General features: G+C 33.5%; 1 protein-coding gene across 26 annotated transcripts in view; it reads left to right on the top strand.

The window, feature by feature from the left end:
- The window catches only part of ADGRL3 (adhesion G protein-coupled receptor L3), a 798791-nt gene that overhangs the window by 713073 nt on the left and 70615 nt on the right, over positions 1–15103 (top strand). For all 26 annotated transcript variants that reach the window (XM_073237549.1, XM_073237551.1, XM_073237548.1 and 23 more), the window contains 2 exons: positions 4553–4619; positions 6385–6476. In XM_073237549.1, coding sequence (XP_073093650.1) covers positions 4553–4619; positions 6385–6476 — 159 coding nt within the window. The remainder of the gene's footprint in view (positions 1–4552; positions 4620–6384; positions 6477–15103) is intronic.

The following is a 15103-nucleotide window of genomic DNA, read 5'->3' as shown; positions in this document are numbered from 1 at the left end:
ACTAGAGTTACTGTGCTTGAAATATCTATCTGTTCCTTCTGCTCTTCTCTTCCTGCTTCTAGCCCCAGTTTTCCTTATTCCTTCTTTCCTCTATCAGTCTTGCCAGACAAATGTAGTACAATGTAAAGAGCTCTGCATATGTTACAGAGAAGAGAAGATTAAGTGGTTTACAAACTCTAGAAACAACCTGATGTAATTAAGCCTTGTAAATTCCATGGTCTAATAGTAACCAAAGATTGTTTACTGGTAACATTTAATATTCACCAAAAACAGTTTAGTCTGTGATTTAAGGTCCTATAGAGCACGAAGCAAATACCATTGTTATTTGCATTACTTGAGAAAACTGTTAAAAGTCAGATGTCTGTTTTGATAAGAGTGGATTAAACAAGCAATAAACTACAATGTCCCAAAGCATCTTAATGGCACTGTATTAAACACGCATCACTTTGAGTGGGGATCTACACCCTGGTAGTTACTGATATCTAAAAGTCTTATAAAACATATGTTTCAGGTGACATTTATGTATGTTAGACGGTTTGTCTTGCCATTTTTCTAAATACAGAATCAACTTTAGAAGTATGATTTTCTATTGTCCTGTTTTGAGAAGTTAATTTGTTTCATTATTTTTCTCTTTTCTGAGTAAACATGAAGGTGGTACTTGCTGGATTGATAATTGACATTTGTATGGGAGACAGATCCAGATAACACCTTTATTATTTCATTTGCAATGATGTTTCTTATATTTTTGGAAGAGAATAATTCTAGAAGAGACTAATAATTTATCGATGTGGAATAGCACCAGCTCCTGAGAGTATTAAACCAATAAACTTCTATTAATGTAGGAAGAGTTCATCAAATATCTAACAATGTGTGCCACTTTTATAATTTGGAAAAAAAAAAGAAACAGAAAGAGAATTAATGGCATATTTATATTAGTTAAATGGGGAAAAAAGTCAAGGTTTATGGTATATGACAAGTACTCCTTTGAATTCCATAATATATCTGTTATTGCAAGACTTCAGTAATTGCTTCAAATGAGCATGTAGTGTAGTCACAATGCACTTTCAACTGCAAGTCATCTCTTTTTTTACAGTACTGCAATAAACATAATTTTTAGATTGTATGTGTATGAATTATTTTTATTTTTTAAATGGACATTTCTTTGCAATTCTACAAAAATGGCCTATTTGCTTAGTGGATAAAGGCAGTTTTCAGATAAATCATATTCTTCAAGAGCAGGTCTCTCAGGCCATGTGCAAGCTGGACTTCATTGTGCTTACTGCAGTAAGTTGCATTTGTTTCCCCTTAAACAGTGATTTTCCACTATATCCAAATGACATTAAATGGCCTAGATTTATTGAATACCATGAAGTGAGATATATGTGTCCAGGTATGTAATAAACACCCCCCATAATACCTTCGTTCTCTTTAAAACCAGGGTGAATTGTTTCAACATTGGCATAGGGAACCTAGGGCAAGAATCATGCAAACTTTTAAGGTAGTTAATGAGAAAGAAGAAATACAAAAAGCTTGAGAAAGCCAAAAACAACAGCAGATATACCCATATACAATTGAATTAAAAAAGAGATTCTTCCACTATATCTTCCAGAAGATAGTCAAGCCCAGGTGGCCCTCATGGAGGATATTTGACTCAGCACATTTTAAAAATTTCATACTGCTTCTTCCACTGTTCAGTTCTGAAGGGAATTTGAATCTGTTATACCGAAAAGATATTCAAGAGTTTTCTTAAGGAAAAAAAACTAATAACTTCTAAATTTCACTTCCACTTTTAAAGATCAACATGCCAAAAGCACATTTATTTCCAAGTAAAGGATTTGCTAAACTGAGACCATTTTCAGAAAAGTAAAGCTTTGTAAGGCTAAAATGTAATGATGTTTTTAATAACACATTTGGTGAGATTATTTAACGTTACAAAATTACCTACTTCTGCTAAGACACTCTGTAATAATGTAAATTATTTGTATAAAAAATCCTTAACTTGTAAAATAACATTTTTCATGAGTTCTTAAATCACATTTTCCTTTCAAAACAATTTGCTGGAAGTGTGTTTGAGTTCTCAGGTTCGTTCTCAAAAATTTGTTTCACCTGCCAAAGAACAGGGGCTATATTGTTAAGAGTCATTCATAAATGTATTATTAGTATTGTGTCTTGTTATAATTTCAGCAATAATCTTGGGCTCCGTGTGTGTGTGTGTCTGTATGTGTGTCTGTATCTAGGAAAACTTCCATGAGAAAACGTCTATGCTTTGTCCCTTATTGTTCTTATCTTGAGGGAAAATACCATCTTTGTTCAGACTCATGAATATTTCCCACACCTTGATTAGTGTGGTAACAGACTAACCTATGGTCAAAACGAAGACAGTGTTCTTGTTTCAACCTTGAGATCTCTGGTTTGTTTCCGCTTACTGGCAGCACCACACTTATTTTCCATGACCAAACTTTTGAACAACAGCACAACATAAATATGACTGCTGGGACGAGTAAACTAGTGAAACTGGGGAAGCCGAAAAACGTCTAGGGAAAGGATAAAGCGGGAGAAACTTGTTTATTGCTCACAAGAGGCCTGGCTCTGTTTGACCCTCTCTGGCAGCCACTCTCTCGCCTCTTCCCTCACCAATGCCTGCTTGCCTCTCCCCCTACATCTTGTAGGAGGAACTCCATGGGCGGAGCCCCAGTGACTGACAGGCACCAGACCAATTACACAACAGAGCGTAGGAGAGAACAACCTCTCCACCCCTGGTTCCTGGAGGTTTTGGGAAGAAACACTTATTAATATGTAAATAGACTAAGCCCAGATGGGAGATTCTGGAAATATTGCAAATTTACCCCACAACTACTTAACCTAATGGTTAATGGTTTCACTATTGATTCCTTCCCTAATAGCATTATGTATATATGAATAAAGATAAATTATCTGTGTTAGAAATACCTAAGTCAGTTTCTTATTAAACAACAAATATTAATTTCTATTGAAATTATCAACATATATTTAACTTAATGAGAAAAGCCAGATTTTGTTGTTTTGAAGTTGGTTTTTTCAAGGAATTCAGACTTTTGTTTTGTCTTAAAAATCTAGCTTTTAACATTTTTTTAAAAAATTTAAATTACAGGGAAGTAAAAAAAAATAAACAGCCTCTACCACTCCATGTTAAAACTCTTAGTATTTTACCACATTGCTTTAAAATAAAACATTTTAAATATTTAAAATAAACATGTTTTACTTAAAATAAAACATGAAACAAATAGTAAAACCATTTTGTTCCTTTGAACTCTCATATGAGGGGCATCATATAAGTTTGATGATTTTTCCCCCTTTCAATTAAAAAATTACATATATATCTGTCAAAAAACAGTATTATATACAGTATTATATACAGTTCATATCTGCATATATGGCTGAAAGTAAATGGTATGGAGTTTTCATATTACTTAACTAAGCTGTGTTATTGTGTCAATATAGACTATTGACATTCAAAGGTCTACTTCTTCCCTTTTAACTGTTTTATAACATTTCATCATATGAAAAGAAAACATTTGCTTATCCATTCCTCTGTTGATGGGCATTTGTACATTCTTTTCTTCATTGCTTTTTTGGTATTCCATTATTGCTGAGATTTAAGTAAAATTTTCATTATAATCACAGAAATATTTATGTACTTTGAATTTGCAGTTTTAGACCACTTAGCAAACCACTCTTGCATCATTTCCAGTGGAGATGTTTTATTTTTTAATTATGCCTCAAATATAGAAAAACTGTAGATAATTCCATATATAATTTTTTAACATCAAATATAATTTGTTCAAAATTTACATTAATCTTTCTCATAACTAGTCATTTCCATTTTGTCTTCCTGTCATCCTGAAGAATGAAAATGTAATTTCCCAGAGGCTTTAAGAATTGGATAGTATTAAATGTAACTGAAATTAAGTGATTAATAATTTACTTTAGGGTCATGAATCAACTTCATGGGATGCTAAGGATCATTTGCAACCCCAGAAGCATTAGCCTCAACAATGCACCTTTTAAAACTTAAGAACTTGCACAGGTTGGCTGCCCAACCTAATTGAACTTCAATCTTCTGATACCAAATTTATTTCTTCTTTATATTGAATTTCCTCAGATCTTCTTGACAGGAAAATGTCACTCTGTTTGACAGCTGATGGACAGGTTGTGTAGCACCATAATTGGAGAGAAAGGTATAGCTTAAAGCTACTCAATTTAATGGCTATGTGTATGGCTTTTTCTTTTTCCTTTTTTTTAAAGCTTTTTATGACAGACACAAAAGGCCTTTGCAAATAGGCCCAGTGCCATTTTTTTCTTGCTTCCTCCAGGGGTAATTATCTTACTCCATCAATAGTGCTGTCAGAAACTGGGCATATAAGTCAGCATTTAAATGAACAAGCAATGTAATATTTCCTGTATCCCAGTGGAATGCTTTGCAGCTCACATTCTTCTCTGTCACTCACTCATTCTTGATGTATGTCCCATACCTGGTCCTTGAATGCTTTCTCTCCCTTGTGTTTCATTGCAGATGTTGGCTCCGACTTGACACTTACTTCATTTGGAGTTTTATAGGACCAGCGACCTTGATAATTATGGTAAGAACTCCTAATTAACTATGTGTTTCCCAGGTCAAGAAATAAAACTTTCACAATCCCTGTGCTGATTCTCTTTAATTTACATAGATTACTTTGGGGAAAGCATGTACTTATTTGACCCTATAAAATGCAATCAGTTAGACACTCATTATAGTCCACTCTTATATCGTAAAATACTAAATCAAAACTGTTAGGAGAAGAAAACATGCATTGTAAGAGTTTATTCAATACTGTGACTCTTCAGGTGCTCCATCCAACACAATCTATTTGAGATTGGAAGATTTTGAATGATCATGACTTAAAGTGTGACAACAGTTTCTTTCCTTTCTTTTTTATTTGGATAATTTAAATTATGAATGGAATCAGAAATTGGAAGTGTGACAAAACCTTACTGTACCTTCCTGTTGTTTGTTTGTTTGTTTTTTATAACACTCAAACACTAAAAGGATTTCACTTGAGAATGGCACAAGTAAGTTAGGTGAATATTCTAGAATCATGCTTCCCTTTTTTACTTTTAGATGCATAGTATATTGATTTGAAATATAAATTATTCATGTAATTTAACTACTACTGTTGGTATCATTATTTACATATGTATCATTTTAAAACACAAATTCCTCTTTATTTTTTTGAATAAAATATCCTCTTGATTTTGAGTAAAATGATATAGATCTAAAATTCATAATCTGAAATTGTTTGGGCCAGTATATTTTGGAATTCAGAAATTGTTCATACTCTAGTAAAGGGAATATGGTACATGTACTGCATATTATGTAATATCCCTAGTAGAGAATAAGCCATTATCCAAGTCAAACACATCAACCAATTCAGTAGGTTCTAGGTAAGACTCTGAAACCAAACACCATAATAATTCAGCAGAAAATAATTAGAAAAGTAAGAGCAAATAGAATAAAGATATGAAGAGCCCTATGTCAGTGCAGATCAAGTTTTCCCACCAAATAGGTTCAGTTCAGGTTAGGCTTTTGGGCCACCCAATGAATTTTTTAAAACTTTTCACTTTTCAGGCATTTTGGATTTGATAAAGGATTTTACACCTGTATTATTGAAAGAACTTCAGTGGACCTTATGATTGGACTTTCCTAGGCCCCACCAATCCCAAATTCTAGAATATATAAACAAAGCAGGTGACAAAGGGTAATTCAATATTTGGTTTTCTATACAGTTAATATATGTGTTATATGGAATTTATACTGGAGCTTTATTTTGTTCCAGTGATAAAACAATGTCATTGGGGGTTTCTTCTATTTTAATCCTAGATTTTTGTAGCATCAGAATTTCACCTGTATTGTAAAATCCTTTTAACTATTCAAAAATAAAGAGGTTTTATTATTTATCTTTGTAATGTGGCATTTGAAAATGTATTGCTAGACAATAAAATAGGGGCCATGTTCAGAGGACAGAAATAATAACACACCTGGAATAACTTAATTATGCCTTTTTAAAAAATAAAAAACACATACTTTGCTTTGAGTTGCTTTACAATTTCAACAACATCATTCCAAGTGCTGCTAATGTTATGTTTCTGTGTATTTGGCATAATAGTGCTTTGTAACTCATTGGCACCCCAATTCCTCCTATATGGCTTTCTTGCCTTTTACTAAAATACTAGGTAGGCAATCATCTGCGGTCCAACTCTTTGCAAGTGTAGTGACAGCTAGTTTCCCAGAACAACTCATCTGCTATGGAGAATAGACTTTTTTTTCTATGCCAGTTATGCTACATAACAGTACCTTTTACATTTCAGCTTAATGTAATCTTCCTTGGGATTGCTTTGTATAAAATGTTTCATCATACTGCCATTCTGAAACCTGAATCGGGCTGTCTTGATAATATCAAGTAAGTGGTTTTTTTTTTTTTTTTCTCTAGGCTGCTTTACTTTGGTACAGTAAAATATACCTATTTTTAATTGTGCTGAAATCTTATGATAAAATGATAAAGATCAATGTGCTGTCCTTGCTGAATAAGATCACTGTTGAAGTGACTTGATCTGCCTGAAAATAGGTATAATGAATCTTTGTCTTCAAAGAAACTTTTATTCCCTACATTCAGATTTACAACATGATAGGATTTTAAAATATCCATTTATTTATTTTGTCCTGAAAGCAAATACAAAGTTTCTGTATCTGGGCATGGACAAACTATTATTTCTTAGAGCAATAACTGCTTCAGTTCCTGACACCCCATCTCCCTCTTCAGACCATGTGAAGAGAGCCAGATGGTGTTACCTGCAAGTGCCAAAAGGGGCTTGACACCACAAGAGAGGAACCCCCAAATTATTGATCTGGGTATTTGTAGAGAAGCTGTTATACAGCTGCCCTTCTTGCCTCTTGAGAGAGGAAAAGAGACCTCAACTCCCTAATGGGAAATCCTATGGTATATAAACATGTGGCTCCAGGCTTTAACCCCTTGGAAACATTAACGTTTGCCCCTTGGCAGTTAAATCCCTCCAGAAATATCTCACTATTGTCCACTGAAATCAATGCAACTGTTATATTTAGAAAGATAGGGTCTATTGATAGACCTACTGGGGACTATGACCCAGAGAACAGTCCATCAGTGTCTGCTCTGAAGCCCCTTCATTTGGAGGCATTTTAAATACTTTTTGTACAGCAGCGGATATGTGCAGAAAAGAGGTCGCATTTATCAGTACATCAAGCAGTGTCCTGGATACATCTAGTTAGTGTCCTTAAAGAGCATGCTGTACACATTTCGATGCCATCTAAGTATGTGAGATGAGGCAAGGGTAAGGTCTCATTAGGTGGATAACCTCTTCATCCTCTGGGGCTGGAGAGGGCACACGTGACATTATCTTATTTATGCTGATCAGAAAATACCTGACTGACTACATTTCTAGAGGAGATTGAAACCACCATTAGGTTAGGTATAAAGCCCTGGTTTGGTGACCTGGCCTGGCAGAAATGACTCCATGTGGGACCTATATCTTTCTTTTTTACACTCTCTACTCGGTCGGCTTAAAACTTATGTACACACAGAAGGAAGCTAATTTACATTTTCTGTAAAGAAAAATAGTTCCTCAAAATAACCAAAGAGTTTATCTTGTTCCTTTAGAGGCTGTGACATTTGAGAAAGATAATAATGTGGAGATGTTCTTCTAGTCATTAATATAAATTATATATTAAATTGCATTTGTATGTAATTTGCCTATGCTATATGTTAACTTGGTAAAATGTTTTTATTTAAATGAATGTAATTTCAGAAGTTCCATGAGGTCACCTGTGACTTTCATGTGCTACTGACATTCTCCTTAACTACCTCAGAGAACAACTGTATCACCCATTTTCCATCTTTCTACATTTAGTACCTGGCATAGTTCCTTGTCCACAGAAGGCCCTCAATGAATGTTTACAGAATAAAGTAATGCATTAAAGATTTTAATGATGAAAGCATATTGATATTAAATGGTTAGTCTTGTTGAAGGAATCATCTTTCTAAATTAATTGAAAAAGATAGCTAAAGAATTAGAAAAAAATAATAATATAATAGAGCAAACTAGGAATTATCTACTATGAATAATGGTCTTTTGTAATTCTTAACATTACTTAATTGAGATAATAGTCATGATATTGTTGAATTATGTACAATTATCCTGCCCTTCTAAAATGTAGTATTCATTTGTCTTAATAAAATTGAACTGGAACAGCCATATAAAATACATTTTATCCTATTGTACTTTTACTCAGTTTAGTATAAACTAAATCTTTGTATCTGTTATTCTGTAGTATAAAACAAAATGCAAAGTAATACTTCATTTTCATTTATGTTATGGTTTTACTATAGTGTCAGCAAAAAAATGAATAATACCTTGATATTTATATAACAGCTTTTACCACATTAAAAATCATAAAAAAGGTCTTGTATTTAGTATTTCAAAGGATCAATTTGTTCTCTCATTATTCATATGTATTTCTTTAGGTAATATGGGCTGAATCTTTATGTATTACTTTTTAGAGAAATAAACACAAAAGCCAATAATTACATACCATGACATTAATGGCATCAAGCTTTTATTAAAAAGCAAAGTAAAGCCTTAAATGAGAATATCTCGATTTGAATTCTGTTTAAACTGCCTTCTAATTTATAGCCTTAGGGAAGTTTATTTAACCTTTCTGAGTCTTCGTGTTCTTTTTTGGATGAGTATGATAAGAAAACATCGTCCAGACCATCAAAAACCAGACCATCAAATGAGCAGAGGAATATAAACAGCCTTTGATAATATTTTTTTTTAAGTCAATAAATGAGAGAAAATAGGTGGTTATTAGAAAGGGTATAGAAGGGACTTCATGGAAAAAAACAGGAATTTATGCATGCTGTTGGGAAAGAACCAGGGATAGTGGTTAGAAACACCAGAAAGAGAATCATTGCTTTGGTTGTGACCGGAGGAATTGCAGGGAAGGAGATCCAAGTGGCAGAGCAATTCCACTCCATTAGATTACATGAAGGTCACTTGTCCACCAAGATGAGAGCAGCCAGGAAGGAGGACCCTCTTCCACTAAGACTGGATGAAATAAATGATAGGTGTGACTAGACATATGTTGGTGGAACACGGTAGAGCAATAAATTAAGGGATTTCTGCTTCCTCATCTCTGTGAAGTAGGAAAAAATCGTCTATGGAATAGAGTGAGTGACATGTTGAAGAGAGATAATAGGAAAGGCAATATTCCTTGGAACTTTGCAGAACCTGAAGGACATTTCCTTTTTTTATTAAAATATACTAACTACTTAAAAAGTGCTTGCAAAAAAACCAACAAGGTATACTTGATAAGGAAAGAAGAATTTAAGAAGGGTAATAATGATTTTTGAACATTAGGAAAAACACAAGATCTGGCATCCCTTTTATTTTTAACAAAATTAAGGATTTTTATAATGTATTTTTTTAAACTATGGGTGATGTGAGATTGTTTATTTTAAAAGCAAAGGTATTTATCTAGAAAGCTGGGGTTTTTTTAGTCCATGGAATAGGACACAGAAGTTAAGAATGTGCACTTGTTTTTGTTTTTTGTATTTTGGTGCAGTGATGAGTAAGACATCCCACCTTGCTTATTTTATTGAGGAAAAACCCCTACCATATGCTTGGAAGTCATTCTTTCTAAAACCATTCATTTATCAAATATTTATTGCTTTTATTATTCTTTCATGTATTTGTAAACATGCTCTTTCACACACAGTTATCTCCCTTATCTCAAATGTGTATGCTTCTCCCATGTCCACTGCACCATTTCTTTTTAGCAACTGCCAACTTCTGCAGAACTTCTGCAGTGGGCTGCCAGCTCCTCTCCCCATTTTGGCTCCTTCCCCTGCCTTCATCAGCCCCAGGGATCTCTTGAATAGTTTGAATTCAGTCATGTAACTCTCTTGGGTAAAACTCTTCGGTGGCCTTCTGTTATACTTACCTAGTGCAGGTCCAGATTCTCTTATCATGGTCCCATAAGCCTTCTGATCTAGTTGCCGCTGCCTTTTTTCAGCCTCTTGTTAAGCCATGTGCCCCACCGCCCGCTCCGGATGGGCACTCTCTTGTGTTAGATGTTATCTCTGCTACTTTGCTCTGACTTTCTCTTCCCTCACTCTATGCCTGGCTAACTCCAATTTACCCTAATTAATTTAATTGCAATTTTAAAATAATTTAATTATGTTTTAATTCCAAATTTACTTCACGGTCATCATAATAAACACATTTTGATGTTAGTTATAGACCATTCATTTGGCTGGCTCATTACTTTATTAATGATAGACTCTGGAAAAAAATAATAACAGTGAATTACTATAGATAACATGATTAGAAGAAATGAGGTACACCAATTCTCATATGTAACTAAAAAAGCCATTAGAATTAAACAGTACATTTCTATTTGCTGCATGCTTCCTTGTCCTTTGTTTTTTTTTTTTTTCATCAAAATAGGTAATTGCATTTGGAGGAGAAAAGTTCATTCCAGTCATTTGAATTTTCTGGTTGAGTTTCTGACAGGTTAAAATGGGAGCTTACAGGAATCGCAGTGAAAATCTAACCCAATTTGAAAAACATATTTGTAAATATGAATAAGACAATTACTGAATTGTTACTAACACAAAATTAACTTAGAGTATCATTGAAGTATTTATGACATGCAAAACGTTAATTCTTAGAAGGATTTAGAATGCTCTTGACATTTAAAATAAAAATTGATCATTTGTGTAGTTGCCAACTACATCTAATATTGAAAAATGTGTTTAATAATATCACAAGTACTTTGAAGAATGAAAGGAAATGATAGAAGCTCTTAACACTAACAGAGAAAATTGGTGCCTGGTGGAGGGACAAGGAACCTTCTAGGCTTCCCCTTCCCTGCATCTGTCCCTTTGCCTTTCCCAGGGACAGACTTCTGCATATAGGCTTGGGATTTAGCCTCATCATGTTTTCCAGTTGCTGGTCTCTCCCCTTAATTTATGTCATACATGAGTGATGTCTTTGCCAACACATTGTCAGATGGTTTAAAGAAATACCTTTCTCCTTCCTTACTTTTTCTTTGTGCTGTAACTACTGAACGGAGACATAGTGGTAGAGGGAGTGTCAGACACCCCTGGGTTTGAATTGCTGCCTGGAGTTCTGTAATGGTGATATGACCTTGCAAGTTACACCATGGCTCTCAGTCTCATTATCTCCTCTGAATTGGGAATAATTGTATGTACTTCATAGAGTTTTATGGTGAATATAATTACATCTGCAAAGCATACAGCATAGCATTTAGTGCCCATACAGGATGGCTTGCTTATTTTTAACCACACTATGTGGAAATTTACTGCTGCTTTTGCTTCTTTGCATTTTCCATGGTGAAATTTGCTCCACTGCTTATCAAAACCCCACTAGAGTTTAACTGGGTTTGTTTACCATATGGTGTCGTTAGAATTTGAATAATATGATCCTTTTTTATTTTTTAAGCCAAACTGATGAAACTATTATAAAAGAATTACCTCCAGGAGTGAGATGCTCATTCAATTAATAAATAACAAGTTCTGTAGTTAGTTCTGAATAAAAATAAATAAATAAAAAGTGTCCTCAGTGAGTTTGGACACCTGCCATGCATAAAGAAATCAAAGAAGGCTTCTGAATGGCTTCAGGGATGAATTTTAAAAATTGTTTTACTTTATCAGTATCCATAACTTACTTTGTTCCTTAGGAAGGTAACTTCTACTTCAAGGACCATGTTTCTCAGTGTTCGTAGAAACAGTTAGGTCAGAATTATATTTGGCTTACTAATATTACTTTGGTACTTTATGGAGTTAAAGGTGGTAGGGTTCATTTAAAAATGTTGGAAGAAAAAAAACAATGGAATCTTGAAAAGTGCAACAACATCATGAGATATTTTAATGCTTCAATTTTTCTCTTTTGTATTAATATATGTATATATATATATATATATATATATATATATATATATCTTTTGCTTCCAAACTGATATTGTCTTTATAGTACAGGCAGATCAATATCCTAAAAAGAATTTGAATCTTTTCCAAAACAGTAAATCTAGTTATGAGTCATACTTAATAAAAATATTCATTCACTTCAAAGTTTCTGGATGAGTTTTGAGGAAAATATCTTTTGTAGTTTCTCATTCTCCTGAAAATATTAGCTAGTGACATAAAAGTATTAAAACATTGCCTTGGGTTTTTAAAAATAAAGCTCACTATAGTCCATACAACCCATGAAGACATAACAAAAATAGTTTATATCTCAATTCAACTGCTTGTATTCATAGTCTACCCTTAGCCATTGTTTACCTTTAGCCACGTTGAATTTAGCCACAAAATCAAATGAAAATTTCACAGATTTCAAATGATTTTAAATATTTAGAGAAGTTGTGTTTAAAAACTGTTACCTCTCTTGTAAAAAGACATCACTAGTTCAACACAATATACTGAAGATGTGTTTTGCCAAATCTTTTTTGTCACATACACTTCCCAATGCTCACAAACACCACGAGCACTTTAGTTCTTGGAAAGCATCAGAGCCAATAGTTACTTTGTTTTACTCATTGTAATAAGATGAAATCACTTTTACGAAAATTTGGGAAGTAATATAATCTCCTCTCTCATTTCCTCTAGTCTTTCTCCATTTCCCTGGTCTCTAGATAAACATTACTGGAAATGTGCCATAAAGTTTTCATAAATGTTCATAAATGTTTCATAAATTTAAGAGTAATATAGTACAACCAGCACTGTTTGGAGCTCTGTGAATTGTTATAAAACCACTAGATATCCTTCAAACAAGTTAAGACCTTCTTTAGGTAGTAGTTAGTCCTTTGCTGATTAACTTAATTTTAGCATTTTAAAGCCTTTAACAATCATTTATTTGGAAAATGAATTTCAACCAGTGAATACATAAAACTGCATTCAGCAAGTGTTATTGCCAGTCTAATTTTATCATGAATTTTAGACTGTAGATTTAACTTAAATGTAAAAGGGTTGATCTATTTTTTTTTTTTTTAGGCTTTTTCTTAAAAGTGCAGTCAAATCCCCATACGATCTTCCTAAGAACCAGGTGTTTTATGCATCACTGTATTCGGCATCCTTCACACACTGGAAGCTGACATTTGAGAAAACCAGTTTGAAGGATGACTGTCTCAGGCACACTGAAACTGTTATACATTGTACCTTGTGATCAAATAATAGTTTCACTTTTCCCCCTAGTAATTAGGTTTATATCAGCTTTAAGAGAGTCGGTTGCAGTCTAAGAATGAGAAAACCTCAGAACTACCTAAGGGAAAATAATTCTTCTTTATAATAAAAGCATAATAACTAGCAACTCCTTTGTTCTTTATATGTGACTTAGACTCAGATTTCCTTTGTATCTTACATGAAATGTGCATTCAGACTTTGGGGAAGCTTGATAATCATAATTTCTTATGAAACCAACATTTTTGAACTGATTGTGCTCACAACAGCAGAATTAATCTAAACTAACTAATCAAAAGATTATAGTTTTCCCCAAATAAATAGTTGTGCGTTGGGGAGGAATAATTTTCCTCTATCCTTCCAGGTTCTTCTAGCTGGTCTGAGAATCAAATTGACATGAGACAGATTAAAAGAAGAAAAAAAAAAGTTTAAGTACATACCTACAGGGAACCCAGAGTCAGGAGATTCCAAAGACAGTCAGGGATCATGAGGTGTCTGTATGTCATCCTGAAGTAAGAAAAAAGAGGTAGGGTCTGATATTCCAAAGGAAAGGGATGCAATTCATAGGAATATGAAATAGTAAATATTTGGTAAACAAATGTTTGATGGCTCACACAAAAATAATGGTACACACAGAAATTTTAACAGATAAGTCACATTCCTTCTTGTCTACTGCCTATTTCATATGTAATATAGTTATCTATGGTGCTAACTCTCTTCCTTGTACAGCTCCTGCATCTAAATTATCTTTATGCAGTTTGTAGAGGAAGGTCAAAGTTTTTGAATCTGGGGCTTAACTGTTCTCAGCTCTGACCTAATCTGCACACTGCAGTGGCCCATCATGGGGTGACCTGCACACAGCCCCTACAAGTGCAGATTTTCATAGAAGTAGAAGTCTGAGTATGATTTCAACAAAATAATATTTGTGTTCCATATTATTCATATATTTTATTTGATTTTTAAGTATGAACTTTGATTTGATTTTATCCTTTAATTTTCCATTAATTTATTTAATAAATAAGAAGTACTAAAATTTTGGACCTGTTTTGAAGATGTAACTGACAGAATTTTCTTACTTATTTTATATAGAATATAAGAAAGATGAGTGGCATAGGGTACAAAGGCTTTTGGAAGGGTTAGTTGTAATTATAGAGATGTGGAAAGTTGTAGAAAAAACACATTGGGGTGGATCAGGAGACTTTTTGGTAACCACTTTGACTTAGTAAACATGGTAATGTAGATATTGAATAGACAGTGAAAATAATGAAAGATGAAGATTTAAACTTAAAGTCATCAGTGTATATAGCTTTTATTTTATTCTTGCATTTAGTGTTTACATATATTTTATTTACTTTCAGTATTGATTTCATTTTGTATATCTATATTACTTTCTATAATGGCAAATGATCCTGATTTTTTGTGCAAAGGCAATGATATATTATTTCCTTTTAAAATGTTAAGCACAATGTGATGATTTGAAAAAAAGGTAATAGTAACACGGGTGTGCAGGTATGGCAAAAAGTTCAGATAGTGATATTCCAGCCAACTGTTTCTTCTCACTAGTCATTAGAATGGATATTTCTGTTAAGATAGCCCCTGCTGTGAGTATAAATTGCTGACCATTATAGTGAACTAAATCATAATAACACTGGTAATACAGAATATAAAATCCAGAGGTAGAACTCCACCCAAAGATGGCGGCATGAGTAGAGTGGAGGAAATCTCCTCCCAAAACCATACATATATTGAAAATACAGCAAATATAACTATTCCTAAAAGAGTAACCAGAAGACACA

This window comes from Manis javanica, chromosome 5 (genome assembly GCF_040802235.1).
Source record: "Manis javanica isolate MJ-LG chromosome 5, MJ_LKY, whole genome shotgun sequence".
NCBI classification, from domain to species: domain Eukaryota; kingdom Metazoa; phylum Chordata; class Mammalia; order Pholidota; family Manidae; genus Manis; species Manis javanica.
Note: the sequence above shows the minus strand (reverse complement) of the source record. Positions and strands in the feature narration are given on the sequence as shown.